The sequence below is a fragment of the Labeo rohita genome, chromosome 22 (genome assembly GCF_022985175.1).
Source record: "Labeo rohita strain BAU-BD-2019 chromosome 22, IGBB_LRoh.1.0, whole genome shotgun sequence".
Classification (NCBI taxonomy): Eukaryota; Metazoa; Chordata; class Actinopteri; order Cypriniformes; family Cyprinidae; genus Labeo; species Labeo rohita.
In genome coordinates this window covers 60,665,531-60,682,035 of record NC_066890.1, presented here as the reverse complement: position 1 = coordinate 60,682,035, position 16,505 = coordinate 60,665,531, and the positions used below count along the sequence as shown (strand labels likewise).

Genomic DNA, 16,505 nt, shown 5'->3' with positions numbered 1-16,505 from the left:
TGTATGTTGCTTTGGATAAAATGTCATTGTAAATGTATACAGGTATACAGCAGTTGTCTCTTGTATGTAGGTATTTTTGCATGTTCTAAATTATGTACTAAACGTGTTTCCTATAATTTTATTATTTATTTAACTTGACATACAATGCTTTTGTACAATGACTAATACTGTGACTGTAGAATATGTTGTTAATTTTACAGAAGTTGGCTGAAAATGTTGCTGTTGTTTTTATGCATTTCTGAGTACTGTGCTCTTTTCTCTACTGTCCAAACATTTTAAACTGTAATATTTCTGGAAAATGAATGATTAAAATGTATATCTACAGACATTGTCTTTGTATTACGAATTTACTACATGTTTATGCAACATTTTTTGATTATTGTAGTTAATAATATCTGTATTTTAACAAAATGATTCCAGGTAGACATAAAATAACTTCTAAATACCTTTTAATTTTCCTGTAAAAAGGATTAATCATTTATAAAATGTGTTTACTCCGTTTTTATAAATTATTTCTTAGTTATTGTACATGGAAAAATGGTAGTTTAAAAGTAAATTACTGTAGATGGACAGATCAGTTCTATAAAATAACTAATTAAAACCTTAAATTTATGGCAATTAACCTGAAAGTTGGTTGTTTTCTATGTAATTTAACACATTTTTTGTGTATTATCAACGATAATATACTGTAATTTAATGAGTTTTGACCATAAAGTTTATTCTTTATTTTTACAGTTTTTGCTTGTAATTTTGGGAAATGGTGATTTTTCTGTAATTTAACGGAATATCTCTGGAATCCCTGCTGCCAGTCTTTTTACAGGATTTTTTTTTACAGTGAACATAATGGCTGACAGTATGACTGTATATGATGATGTTCTTGATGGGAGATTCAGAGGCAGACTGAAGCTGGACAATCAAACTGGATCTCTGACCATCACAAACACCACAACTGAACACATTGGAGTTTATGTAGTAGAAATTAACCATATGGGCATATTTTTCTTTCTCTACATCTATGGTAAGTTAAATAGTTGTTCAGTCTGTTTTATTTTTTCATCACCAGATACAATACTAATCACACGCTATTTTGCTTCTTTTTTGCCTGTTCTGTTTTTTTTGTATTATTATTAATTTGAAAAATAATTTTTAAACTAATTACTTAAGTAAACAAACATGAAGTATTTAAACGCTATTCATTTGTGACAAACCCAAATTTTGTTTGTTCTCTGTGTGTTTTTGATGGTATACAGATGAGATATCAGTGTTGGAGGGAGATTCAATCACTCTAAACTCTGATCTTACTGAAATAATGGATGATGATTGGATTTGGTGGATGTTTGGAACTGAAATCACTTTAATAGCTGAATTTAATGCAGAGTCCGACAGCATGATTGTATATGATGATGTTCTTGATGTGAGATTCAGAGACAGACTGAAACTGGACAAACAAACAGGATCTCTGACCATCACAAACATAAGAATAGAAGATGCTGAATATTATAAACTACTGATAACTGGATCAAAATCGTCTCTAAAAACTTTCTGTGTTTCTGTCTATGGTGAGTAGAGATCATTTGTCCTGCCCTTCAAATATTTTATGATGGACTGTATAAACACTTACTTAACACATTTAATTATTTTCAGCTCGTCTGCCTGTTCCTGTCATCAGCAGTAGCTCTTCAAACAGTTTATCATCATCATATTGTTCACTGGTGTGTTCAGTGGTGAATGTGAGTGATGCGACTCTCTCCTGGTACAAAGGAAACAGTTTATTGTCCAGCATCAGTGTGTCTGATCTCAGCATCAGTCTCTCTCTACCTTTTTAAAATAAAGATTTACATTACTAAAACATAATTTGTAAAAGTTTACAGTATTATTAAGCTCATTAGTTTTATTTTTATTTATTTTGTACACACAATAATAAAGCAACAACTTCCCCTGTTGTGTCTCCTGTAACTTAAGCAAATGCTGATTTGGGAGACGTTATAATAATACTATACCTTGTTATATTATATATTATAATAAAACAGTTATAATATATTTGAGAACACAGTCAAATATATATCGGCGTCTATTTCCTCCGACAGGCAAAGTTAAAGTCTCTAAATGTCTGTAGTCTGATTTGTGTCTGTGTTTCATCTGTGAATCAACAACACTGTCAAGTGGTTCAGCCTGAATCAGCATGTTATCGGGAGTGATTTTCTCAGACTTAACTAGTTCTGTCTGATTGCTTTTGCTGTTCAGCTGAATGTCATTTGCATTTGACACAAATGAGGTATTTCCTTAATATTGTGAACATAGAATTTCTGTTTTTGGACACAATAATGTATGAAAGTTGGCTTAATTAAGTTTGCAGTTTGTTGTCAGTCTTTTGTCCCACCAGAACTTGATCCTCAAGCAATAAATATCTTGAGTATCTAATACTCAGTAAAACAGCTTTAATAATCAACTACAGCTAATGTATACTCTCTTGTTGGTGGAGCTTGAACCCGCTTCTTTCTTGACGTCATGAACTTTCAGCTACCAGAGAATAAGCTGTGTTCATACCAAAGTCCCTTTAAGGCAAGTAATTTCACTCGGCGGTCATCTTTGAAACTCCTTTCGGGCATGCAAGTGCAGCTCCTATCTTTTTGAATGGGCAAACATAAAACTCTCCAAAACGGTCCACCAAGCAATTTCATATTTGAAATCACCAATTAAATCTGACAAAACCAGCCTCATAATTGTTGTTTTCTATGCTCAAATTTCATTAAAAAGGCTTTTTTGTTTGTTTGTTTGTTTGTTTTTTCTCAGGCTGGAGCAGCCAATGAGCATGCACAGTCATGAATGCGGTTTTGCAAACGCTGCCTGTTTCTATAGGAACCTTTTTTTTTTTTTTTTTTTCTTTTTAAATAATGCTTTATTATTTCAATGCCATGAGAACATGAGGTATCACATATTCATGTCAAATTACAATAGCTGCCAGACAAAAGGAAGAGAAAAAGAAAAATACATAAAATGCTGTGCTTTCATAGTATTACATGTTTTCAGTCCTTTTTAGTTTTTTGATTGTTCCAAAAGATTTACATACACTGTGAAGTCATTAATAAAATGGGAAAAAATGTGGTCGTTTTTATAGGAACTGGGCTTCTAACAGCAGCTGCAGTGACGAGCTAACTTTACTAATCAACGATTGGCTCTTTAATTTAGAAGGCGGAGCTTATTTGCCATATAGGGGGTATGCATTGACGTCACTTTCCCGCTGGTACACGCCCCCTCAGCCAAACTGAGTGGCAAAAGAGCCTTCAGCATGAATGGATTTATTAGAGAAGATGCGAAAACACGAGTAAAACAAACAATAATCAGTTTAAACTAAAGGTTGCTGAACTTGATATGATGTTCCTGAAAACTTAACAGATATCCAGTGATCAATGGATATCGATGCAGCCAGGAATCATGTTTTTTAACACTTATATGTGTCTGATTTTGACGTCACAGGCACATTTTGCGTGTGAACTCATTTTGAAAAAATAGGTTGGTCTAAACCCTGGTGATCCCTTATATTAATGTTATATATATCGTCATATGGTCCAGCTGAAAAACGTATATAGTTTTTGTCAGTGTTTATTTAAAGACGCCCAAATATGCAGAATTTAAGATGATAAATATTTAGTTGATGAGTTGTCAATATGACATACTATAATACAATATATAGGATATTATTTTACTGCACAGTTCAACATATTAACATCCACACAGTCTTTTTTCCACTCAGTGGGCGGAGACGCAGCCACTCCAGCTGACAGTGACGTCACATGCATACCCTCTATTGAGCGTTGCCCTATTTATAAGTATAAGGAGTTCCTATATATAGTCTTTGATTAAATTCAAGAAGAATTTAATGGAAATGTTAATAAGGGAAACTATTATAACTTCTTGATTAGTAGAGCTTAATTTGTAATCAAAGATGGGAGGAAATGCTGTGTATTTTTGTTAATGCTGTTAATTTAACTACACTTCCCATAATGCACAATGTTACGTTTTTTTTTTTTGTTGTCTGTGAATAGAGAAGGAAGTAAAGAAGCCGTCACACTATGACTGTGTGTGTGTGTGTGTGTGTGTGTGTGTGTGTGTGTGTACTTGTTTTTGCTACATTGTGGGGACCAAATGTCCCCACAAGGATAGTAAAACCTGAAATTTTGCCATCTGCGGTCCCCACAATCTTAAAAAATGATTAAAAATAGTAAATGATGTTTATCTGAAAGTGTAACGATGCAAACATGTTTTCTGTGAGGGCTAGGTTTAGGGTTAGGGTTGGGTTAGGGGATAGACAATATCGTTTGGTCAGTGTAAAATCTGTAGAAGTCTATGGAAAGTCCCCACAATTCACAAAAACAAACATGTGTGTGTGTGTGTGTGTGTGTGTGTGTGTGTGTGAACTTGTTTTTGCTACATTTGTTTTTGAGAGTAGAAACAATTAAGACATTATAAGAAATGAAGAACAAATGAGCTGAAGACAGTTACAAGAGAGACCAGAGCCAAACACTTACAAGATCTGATGAGCAGATGAAACAGCAGCTTGAAGACACTTTTAACTTGTCTAGTCCGTGATCATTTTTGGGTCAGGTTATTTATGTTTAAAATGACATCACTGAACAGAAGGGAAAGGTGTGGCGAACTGAAACTAAAAGCAGTCAAGTTAACATGATGTGAAATGAGCAAAAAAAAAAAAGAAAAAAAGAGCTAGATGTTCACACCCATTTATACATAAATTTGTGCAGTTATTTTAACTGACAGTAGATTTTCTCATGACTTCACTACCTATCAGCTTTACATCGGCTCATCTCACGTTTTATTACTGAACCAGTTTTGAAGAGTTTGTCTTTTCATATTTGGGACTGAATCTGTTGAAGATGTTTGACAGATTTTGGTTCTGTTTGTGCCTGTGGCGTCTAATTGGTGAGTTTGCAGTGTGTTTTATCATTTCAGTTGTTTCTTCAGATTCAGTGTTTGTTGTTTTTTTCTAAATACCCTTTATATGAAAACACTGAAGCTTAAACAGCAGCAGCTTTAGTTTCAGTTGTGACGTGATTCTCATATGAAGTGAATGTATCCTTAGGTTATTTAATAGTCTGAACAAAGCCAAGTGCACAGTTCAAATGTGTTTATCTGTGCTGTTATTCAGGGAATTCACAGCTTGAATTAAAGGCCAACACAGCTTTTCTTGTTCTTTCACTGTGTATCGTGAAATATTTTTAAGATGAAATATGCATTTAATCTTATTGTACATAAATTACATAGTCTGTGCTTTTTGCACATGTGTGCTTTCTGTTGTTCCTACTTTTAATAGAAAAGTTTTTAAGGAATCATGATTCGTATGCATGCCTAGTGGATGAGACCCCATGTTCTTCTGCAAGACGCATGCAGGTTTATTTCTAACCACTAGAGGGCCACAGAGTAGCTTGAATCATTTTAACATGTTAAACAACAAACGTTAATCACAGAAATTAACACGTTTTCCCCAGTCCTAATAAAAACACAACAGACTGGATCTCTGACCATCACAAACACCACAATCACAGACTCTGGACTTTATGAAGCTGAGATCAACCGCAGCAGCTCAGAGGATAAATACAGATTCAATGTTACTGTCTATGGTAAGTCACCATTACAGTGTCATTTATGCTGCCAGCCTTCATATGAATAATTATTTATATAGTATTTTTACACAAATAAGTATTATAAAACAAGAAACACACAGCATTATTAAGACACTTTCCTTTCACCTTATTGTTCTTTCATTTGGTCAGTTTTTATGACTTTTTTCTTCTTTGACAGTATAATCTTGTTAAACATAAATCTATTCTAAATTTTGAGAAACCAATTAAGATGTGGACTAACAGTATCAACATTAAACATCAACTTTGTCAGACATGTTTGGATTAAATAACTATGAGATATGTGTTTGTTTGTTTATTTATTTAGCCGCTACAACACTGGACCCACAGACTCCTTCACTTTCTCCTTCAACTCCTCCATCACAGTCTCCATCACCTTCTATTTTACATCGTCTTCGTTCCCATTCTCCAGTCTCAGTATTTCTGATACTAGTGCTGATCTCTGCTGCTACTGGATCTCTGATCATTGTGGCTGTGATTGTGATGTTTTGTATCTGCAGGAAACACAGAGACGCAGGTCAAGTGAATCTACAGCTCACACATCTGTAAAAACAATGAGTCTTATTTCTGAATCAACACTATTCTCCCTGTTTTGATTGAATGTGTTTGTCATTACAGTTTGTGAAGACGAGACTCAAGCTGCTGAAAAACTCTACAAACACACTGGACTAATGACAGTAAAAGTCTCTGTGTTGTTTTAATGACATTTACATTTATTTTTACAGTTCAAAATAACTCCATAACAGATAGCAATATACAGTTTAAAATGTGTATCACTGCATACTGCGAACTACTTCACAAACTCATTACACATGTATGCAGTCTGTTGTATATTATGTGTTGAACATGTTTTGTGGTTTCAACAGTCAATCATGTTGCTTGGTTTTATTTTTTGCTCGTTATCTCTGACCTATCCCGTAATATTTGCTCATTCTATCCCATAATACTGTATTATCAATCCTCATGATGAATCTGCATCAAATTTCTGTTATTTATTTAATATTAATGACTTCACTCATTTGTGTTTGCATTTGTGTTACAGGAATCTGAACTGACGGAGGTGATTTACACAGGTTTCACCACAGAACAATGATCAAACTATCTGTGATTCTGTTTATTCACAAACTATGAACTGATGATCACAATAACTGCATCTGACTTTCACTCTATTACTGTTTCAGATGTAATTGTAGATATTTGTTGTTTTGTCAGTGTATTTTAAAATGATTTCTAATAAGTTTCTGATTCTGAATGATAAATACTGCAGATTAACGATTGTTTTGCTCACACTGGATGACTCAATGTCGTGTTTTTTTTCTGTTTGTCTGATTTTATCAATAAAGTTTTCTCACTCAGAGTTTCAGGAGTCTCTCCATGTTTTATTAATTTTACTATGTCGAGCGCCTCCTGGTGGACTAGCCAAAAAACTAGAAGAACAGGTAAGATCACATTAACACAGTCTTAAGAAATTATACACAGACGATGCGCTAAAAACCTAAAAAAAAAATTGTACATGTGTAAAAGTAACACTGAAATACAACTTAATAATATTTAAATAACACCTTTGCTCTCCATAAAGATTTTCATGCAAAAACATGGGCATTTCAATCGCATCCACTTCTTCCGCTACGATCAAAGCAAAAATCGCGTGGTCTGCCATAATGACGTTGATTCAGCACACTACGGAAACCTATAAGTGTCCGACCTGACGGTCGTCTCTTTATTCCTCCCCCCGACTGCAAGGGGCTGCTCTCGCCAGCCGGTGGCAGGCTAGTGTAGTGCATCTCGAACGCACCTATTCAGTCACATCTAGTGGTCACTCAATGAAGTGTTACAATAGGCTCGTTTGTACGGAGCCCCTTAAGGGACATGGTGGTGAAAAAAATCAGAGTGAGTGAAAAAAAAAAAAAGGGTGGGAGGAAAAATATTTTTCAGATTTTGTTGCGTTCCTTCATGCGGCGCCGCAAGAAATCGGCTGCCGCCTTACAAAACAATGCATTCTGGTAAGATCATTTGTCCGACTTTGATCGGCGCTGCAGCCGCCTTTCGATCACATGTGCCATCAAAGTACCGTGAGAGCAAAACGAGAGCAGTCGCAGAGGTCAGGCGCTGCAGTTGCTCAAAATCGGCTGCGAAAGCCTTGATGACGACACACTTTATTCTCATTGGTCAGATTATGTGACGACAAGCACGACGTGTGCTGCGTGTTTTTTCTTTAAAAAGTTCCTGTATGTAATCAATCTTTATATGGAATATCTGATATTCAAACAAAACATTAATGATGAAAATGAAGACTAGGCGATATGGTAAATATATATTCTCATTGTATAAGAGTTAAAGTTTGGAAAAAAACTGGTCAACCAGAGGGCGTTTTTTTAATGGATGTTGTGAGAGGCTTCACTACACCGAATAAACTGCTTATATTTGAAAAATGTCCTATAGCTAACTACAAAACCAAGATACAAATAATAAACGTCATATTGCATTACATAAAAGTAACTTTTAAGTAACATTTAAGTAACAAACTAATTTGACACTTAAAGATATGATCAATAAAAAAGCAAAACGATTGTATAGAATAAATGATTGGCTTCTTTCTTTTATTGATTTGTTGCAATATATCTTACGTAGTTTCATTTCTTCTGTTTCTTTTTTCCTTTCTTTTTGTATGTTTGGAACAGCCTACAGTGTCATCCTCTATAGGCCTATATGTGCTGTATATGGTTTAGTGATACAATAAACATCAAAAAATCTTTTACGAGGTCTGTGTTTTATATGATCTATTTCCATGCCAATGCAATCTTGTAATGATTATTTTAACATGTTTGTGTGACATATCTACTCATGAATACACATACTGCTTTGTGTTGATTATATACAAAGCCACATAACAAATTAAGACACCATTTCAAAATTATTTTGTTTTTCTGAATATTGCTTGTTCTGTGTTTAGGTAAAAGGATTGTTTTGGTGTGATTATATTAACTACTGACAGTATGTCAGTATGAAACTGGTCAAAACAAGATGCTCTGTACTTTTTCAGACCTCAAATAAATACTGCAAAGAAAACAGGTTCACTTTTAAGCAATACAATAGTGATATAAAGGAAAAGTTTAAATTACAATTATATGCAGTAACCTTGTAGAAAATTAACTACATGCACTTACTAAAAACCTTCTGTTTGTTTTTTTTTTAATCAATATACACAGGTAAAATGACACCGATGCACCTAGAAATGCTGATTATATGAACATTTGGAATGATCTATTTTTTTTTCCTTCTGTGGCTGTATATAAATGGAGACTTCATATACACAGAAAACAAAGGGAGTAAGGTTTAGACCACTTAAAGTATTAAAAGGTGTCTTAATGGTATCATTACTTCACACATATTTATATCACATATACATGCACTGACACGCTGCACACTTAAACACAACTTTAATGAGTAGGCAAAAAGAAACAAAACTGTTAAATTATTGAACCAATAAACCTCCCTGGCATGATTGGAAAAGGTCTATATGTTGTTAAGACCTGATTGATTTCATTGGGTATAAAAGCTCTTCATGACCCTGCACCAAACAAATGGACAACAAAATTGTGACAGTTAATTTGAAGGACAGCAAGGGAAGCATCTTCACCCTAGCTGTCCCAAAAGACACTGCTGAGAAAATGAAAAATGGTGAGCAAACAGCAGAGCTGTTTAATTTGTAGTGATCTGACCTGTATTACACTATTAATGTTGATTTACTTTCCAGATCAACAGTTCCTTGCCTCTGTAATGGAGCAACTAAGAACTGCTGAAAAATTAACAGGTATATTTTTAAACCAAATAATGAAACTTCATAGAATGGGATTATTTCTTCAAGTGCCACTGACTGCATCTGCAGGTTCCTCTCAACCCATTACCCACTTTACAACAACTGCTGCCAGGCCTCCACCACCAAGTGCTCTTGATGGTTGGTGGTGAAAAACAGTTCTAATGTTTATGTGGCTTGTTACTTACACACCTCTACTTGTCCTTTTTGAAGTCTAAAGTGACTTTGAAATTCTGAGGGACTGTAGAGTGGGACAACTTCCTCCACAAAATTGCGTATTTTGGGAACATCTCTAAAAAACAACAGCAAAAAAAAAAAAAAAAAAACAATAATAATAATTGTACTCAGAATGTATCCCTATACAGCATATAACTCATGACTCCAAATATTTAGATGAGACTCTAATTTCACACTATTATTACATTTTCTATTGTAAATTCGGCACAATAGTGGTATGTGAAAAATGAATGTCCAAAGTCACCTATCAAAAATTGTTACAAAAGTTACCCAATTAAAAGCTGTAACAAAACTATAATGACACAGCATGTTCATCTTAAGAAATTATACACAGACGATGCGCTAAAAACCTAAAAAATTGTACATGTGTAAAAGTAACACTGAAATACAACTTAATAATATTTAAATAACACCTTTGCTCTCCATAAAGATTTTCATGCAAAAACATGGGCATTTCAATCGCATCCACTTCTTCCGCTACGATCAAAGCAAAAATCGCGTGGTCTGCCATAATGACGTTGATTCAGCACACTACGGAAACCTATAAGTGTCCGACCTGACGGTCGTCTCTTTATTCCTCCCCCGACTGCAAGGGGCTGCTCTCGCCAGCCGGTGGCAGGCTAGTGTAGTGCATCTCGAACGCACCTATTCAGTCACATCTAGTGGTCACTCAATGAAGTGTTACAATAGGCTCGTTTGTACGGAGCCCCTTAAGGGACATGGTGGTGAAAAAAATCAGAGTGAGTGAAAAAAAAAAAAAAGAAAAAAAAAAGGGTGGGAGGAAAAATATTTTTCAGATTTTTTTTGCGTTCTCTCGCAAAACTTTTGCGTTCTCTCGCAAAGATTTTTGCTTTCTCTCGCAAAACGGGTTGAGTTCGGACAAACACTTCCTGTTTACTCAGCTCAGTATGTTCACAACGGAGCGGTTCATAAGAGTTTTATACTGAACATGAACTCAAGTGGCCTATTATAGAAATACAGTCATTTAATTGCTTATAGATTAAGGCACGATTTTGGAACATTCTAAAACGCTTAATGTGGATTAATGTACTAAAACAGTGACAGAGAAGGCCCAATTCGGTATTAATAAATGCTATTCATACTAATCAAAATTTTAATATTAATACCCTTAGCATTATTCTCAATGAAGCAGTCATAAATGCAACTTGCTAATGCCTTTTCTCCCCACAGAAAACCTTTAGGATACAGAAAACGCTTAAGGGAAGCTAATGGACGAATTAAGACGGTATTTGTAGTTACAATGGTTTAAGTATAGTAACCATGGTTAATTTGTTTGCTGCTTGTTTAAAAAAAAAAAAAAAAAAGTTTTTGAAAGCAAAAATAAAACAAATAAGTCACGTAGCCTATTGGTCCCATTTTATTCAGAAATAATACTACCAGGAGGCCAGCGTGTTATAATACCAACATTATAAACACACATAGCCTAGGCTATTTTAGTTCCCTGCACTCCACAGCAAATCCTTTCAATTTAACCGTATTCAGAACAGACCAAAAACCAAAACCAAAAAAACTATAACTTATTCATTTTTAATGAATAAATATAATATAATGCAGTATATAATAATAGGTATAAGCTTATTTAGCTATAAATAAACCAAAAGAAATAATTTAAAGCGAAGCTGAAAGTATGGGCTCACGTATCGCTCTCCTTCAGCACAAATCCAAATGTTTCCATATTCGCAATGTATTTGCAGCTAAACCATTAAATTAACCGGGCTTTGTACGTTCCAATATCGACATGAAAAAATCATAGTGAACAAAAATGTGCCGCAGTGGATTGGACCGGTGCTCAAGCTGTACGGCACAGACTAATACAGACTATTTAAATTGACTAGTGTAACTTTGTATCTGTTTGGGTGATTCTGTGTATTATTTTAATAATTAACAGGCTGTGAGGCGCCGGCGCGATCAAATAGCTGAAACATAAAAACTCTCTTTCATACAGAAAAATACCCTGGGTGAGTTATTGTTTTTCATGTTTAAAATACCAGAATGCAATATCCAAACGACTGCAAATGCAACATTGATTTTATATATAGCAGTTCAACAAAAAGGGTAATAAGTGACATTTTAAATGTAGCCTACATTTTAAACACATGATGTTTGTTATATTTAACGAAATAATAATAGTTCCAACGAAATCCGCAACAGAACTGGCGTGTCTCCAAGCAACAGCGGTGTTTCGTTGCTGAATTAATCTGCAGCTTTGAACCATTTGGAGAGTCCGTGATTAATAACCCATTCATAACTACAACCATTTGCTTAGTTATTGAATGAATGAATGAATGAATGAATGAATGACGCGACGCCTTGCTCAAGACAGTGACATGCCGCCACCTACTGGCGATTTAGTTTGACTCTACATGTATCTCTTCGTTTTTCCATTATTTATTGCTTTATTTATTATATTAATATACTTAATGAAATGTTAAGAATATGATATGCATTACATACAGTTCATAAGGCTAGAAAAACTTCTAACCTCTCTAACGGTAAAAAAATGCACACGTAAATCAATTTAGGGGGGGAAATATTGTAACGGAAAAGGTGACTGCGGTGGGGGTACTCAGAAGAATGTTAAATGCTGTAGGGGGTAAGCCATTGTAGAACGTTTGAGAACCACTGGCTTAATGGATTACTTCATTAATTGTCTATTTTTAATAAAATATAAAACGTTGGGCTTTTTTATATCGCTGTCTTCTTATATTAAGCCAAGTTAAGTGAGGTTTTCTATGAGCTCATATTCTGGGCTCATCTGCTTGCAGGTACATAGAATACATTTTTAATAATTCCATATTTGGTCTTTTTTTTTATCAACGTCTTCATAAAGCTGCGTTTTCTTTATGGGAGGAAAAGTCTTAACATGCAATTTAGAGCTTTATGTTCATATTCGGGGCTTACCTGCTTTCCTACATTTAATGATGTATTTATATAATAGCCTACTTGAGTCCAAGTTCAAAATCAAACTCTGTGAATCGCCCAATTGCGAACGTGCAAGAGAACCACTACAAGCTGTAAAGTTAACAGGAAGTGTTTGTCCGAACTCAACTGGTTTTGCTAGAGAACGCAAAAATCTTTGCGATGGAACGCAAAAATCTTTGCGAGAGAATGCAAAACTTTTGCGAGGGAACGCAAATGTTTTGCGAGAGAACGCAAAAAAATCTGAAAAATATTTTTCCTCCCACCCTGAATTTTTTTTTTTCACTCACTCTGATTTTTTTCACCACCATGTCCCTTAAGGGGCTCCGTACGTTTGAGATGCGCCTCGCCTCGCCTAAAATGTAGGCGAGAGTAGGCGGCTGCAGTTAGGGGAGGAGTGAAATAAGTGCAGTCAAGACGGACAGTTCTGACCTCTCGAAGTAGAACAGACACCTACGAGATCAAAGGCAGATATCGCGTTATCACACTCACATGCTGTGTTGCTGATAAACATATAATTTCAGCTCTGTTGTTTTTATATGAAAATAAATATGATGAACAAGACACTCAAAGTGCTTGCTATTTAATTCCATACGAAAGACGTATTTATCATCCATTTTTACTTTAATACAAACGTGTATTTTAGTTTTTTATAGAAATATGACAACAATCACATCTCATGCAGAGATCGCATTGGCATAGTGTTTGGGAATATTCATGCATAATTTTTAAACACATAACTACATGATACTAGATAAAAAAAGAAAACATTTTACAAAAGAAGGGCAACAGGCTCCTTTGAGATGAGCAAGTTCTGCGCATAATCGACCACCGGTGATCACCGCGAGATGCATGCCGGTTAGAAATGTGTCCGCGTTATGTCCGCCTTGCTCTGATGTCATGCTGACGTGTGCCAAAAAACTCTCGCGATGGCGAGGCAGCTGTGCTGATTGAGCAATCGAGCGCAGTAGCTCTCCACCGACTGCGCTGACCAAAAGCATGATGGGAAAGGCCTGGATGACGACACAGCTTAAAGCTCATTGGTTCAGACAACCGTGATGTTGCAGTTCTTTTCTAAAATGTTTTTTTTTTTAATCTAATATCATGTGATTGTTTAATTTATGCATGGATATTCCCAAACACTATGCCAGTGCGATTTCTGCGTTAGATATGTGATTGTTGTCAAATTTCTATAAAAATCTAAAATACACGTTTGTAAAAGTAAAAAAGGATGATAAATACGCCTTTCGTATGGAATTAAATAGCAAGCACTTTGAGTGTCTTGCTCATCATATTTATTTTCATATAAAAACAACAGAGCTGAAATTATATCATGTCTATCAGCAACACAGCACGTGAGTGTGATAACACCATATCCGCCTTTGATCTCGCAGGTGTCTGTTCTACTTTGAGAGGTCAGAACTGTCCGTCTTGACTGCGCTTATTTCACTCCTCCCCTCACTGCAGCTGCCTACGCTCGCCTACTGTTAAAAAGGCCTGCTGTATATGGACTTTTATTTTGAAGGTTTCTGGCGATCAGCCAGGGTGTGAATGCACCGTCAGTGCAGCAATGTAAAACCAGCTCCGCCCATTTCCAGCAGGTGATGGTGATTTAGTGTTGGTAGAAATAGACCTGCATGGAATGGGTGAAAAAGGGGGGGACTTGATGCTTGCTTTATGTTTGGTGTTGTGTGCGTATAATAGATGAACCAAGTAAGTTAATTTATGTATTTCAGCTTATGTTAATTGTGATCTGTCTAAACATATATTCTGTTTGAAAGTATTTGTTTAAATGCGCTTATAGAATTATTTAATGTGTTCATATACATGTGATTGTTCATTTATTGTTGGAAATTTGTTTGCTACCTTTCTTTGTCTGAATGTGAGTTGTTTATTTTAATTCCATTAATTATATGGTTGTTTCAGACCACACATGCAAAAGAAATAAAAGGCATCAAAGAACTTTAAGTTGCATCTTCATGTCTCTGATCGGACGTCTGTGGTGAACTGGTCCCCCACCGGCTATCCCCACTGGGCTAATTCATCCAGTTTTCTTTACCTACATTTCAGGCGAGGCCAGGCGCATCTCAAAGGAGCCTAACATTATGGTTGTCTGAACCAATGAGCTTTAAGCTGTGTCCTCAGTCAGTCGTTTCCCATCGTGCTTTTGGTAAGCGCGGTCGGTGGAGAGCTACTGCGCCCGACTGCTCAATCCGACACAGCCGCCTCGCTGTCCCCAGAGTTTTTTTGGCACACATAAGCATGACATCAGAGCAAGACGGACGTAACTCGGACACATTTCTAACCGGCATGCATCTTGCGGTGATCGATTCTGTGCAGAATTTGCTTATCTCAGAGGAGCCCAATAGTTCTCAGGATAAAACAACAGCTAAGATATAATTACTATTCTTGTCAATGTTGTGTGTTTTTATTTATTTATTTATTTTTTTTGTTCGTCATTATTATTAAAATATTCTGTGATTATGATTCCCCAATTTCCGGGAGAAGCGAAGTCCTCATAGATGAGAAGCACCGTTTTATGCGAATGTGCTCAAATAAGGAGAGAAAGACAAAGAGCAATATGTCAAATTTACAGTCACTTTCTTGTCAGCTGTATTACAAACATACTCACAGCGGTGTTTACTATGTCTTTTTGTAATTTAATATCAAGTTAATAAAAGAACTTAGATGTAGCACGTTAGTGGAAGCGCGTCAGTCTGAATGTTTCTCCTCTCGACGGTTCATCCAGCAGGAGGCGCTTCAAAGGACGTTTATTTTGTTTTGTTGGAGACGTTTGTGCACTAAAATGATGACTTTTTTTCCAATCTGTGTTACCATTACAGGCAGGGCCGACAGGCAGGGCATTTTATAATATATTCTTATGAAATGCTGAATTAAATAGACAAAATTGACATGATGCAGCAACTAGCATTTGAAAATCATCTTTTTATAAGCATCATGCTGGTTTCTCAGCAGAGTGCAGATGTGCGTATGATTTAGAGGGATTCATTTGACAGTGTAGACGGCTTCGGCTTCATATAAGTCCGTAAAAATGTTCTTTAATAATGTTTTTTTTTTTTTTTTCTTTCTGTACAATGAAAGTGTTGTAACAAGAAACTTACAATGTTTTTATTAAATTCACGTTAAATACAAAGTCAGTCCTTTTAAAAATATTTTATGGCATGACTACCCTCTTCTCCTTTGGCTTGCTCCCTTTATCAGGGATAAAGGGTGCAGCTGGGACACAGTTGCTCACTACAGCCAATTTGCTTTGTCCAATTCACCTATAATGCATGTCTTTGGGTTGCGGGGGAAGCCAGAGGACCTGGAGTTATTTTTTTTTTTTTTTACCCAATTGCAGGGTTATGCCTGTTGGGTCATTATGTCTCCCTCCGTCTAACGAAATAACCCAGTGTGGGCACTTTAACCCAGCTGTTGGGTTACAGTCCGAGCGCTGGCTTTTTTTTCTTTCCCCTCAGGAGAGAGCGAGTCCTCAGCGCCACCGAATTATAAGAAAATCATGTAATCCTGGAAACAATTGCTATACAATGCACAACAACATTTACAAAATCCACTGCAGACACAGAACAGAACCGCAGAAGGTATATTCATATATAATTAAAAAAAAAAAAAAAAAAAAAACACGTAGAGTCATTCAAGTTGGAAATTTTGGAATTTTGGCATTTCACTGAATTGCAGTACATGTTCTTTCCACTCATTTATGCATTTCTTTCTTAAGTCTTTCTATGAGGTCCAACAGTGGTTTTAGTTTGGTTTTGTCCAGAAAACACTCATCAGCAGGCTGTGAGATCTTCCATGAGTTTGCTGTTACAGTCTCCAAACCGTGCAGCCAT

At 35.7% G+C, this 16,505-nt stretch overlaps 1 protein-coding gene across 1 annotated transcript; it reads left to right on the top strand.

The window, feature by feature from the left end:
- The first annotated feature begins 1,387 nt into the window (after positions 1-1,387).
- On the top strand, positions 1,388-6,795 carry LOC127153444 (uncharacterized). The gene is made up of 5 exons (XM_051094497.1): positions 1,388-1,559; positions 5,505-5,636; positions 5,965-6,174; positions 6,276-6,334; positions 6,700-6,795. Exons 1-5 carry the CDS (start codon positions 1,388-1,390, stop codon positions 6,748-6,750), a joined length of 624 nt encoding a protein of 207 aa, XP_050950454.1. The 3' UTR covers positions 6,751-6,795.
- Positions 6,796-16,505: the final 9,710 nt, after the last annotated feature.

Coding starts and splice junctions, on each gene's coding strand:
- LOC127153444 (XM_051094497.1), top strand. CDS start 1,388: ATGATTGTATATGATGATGTTCTTGATGTGAGATTCAGAGACAGACTG. Junction 1,560..5,504: donor TTTCTGTGTTTCTGTCTATG/GTGAGTAGAGAT, acceptor CGTTTTCCCCAG/TCCTAATAAAAACACAACAG. Junction 5,637..5,964: donor ATTCAATGTTACTGTCTATG/GTAAGTCACCAT, acceptor TTATTTATTTAG/CCGCTACAACACTGGACCCA.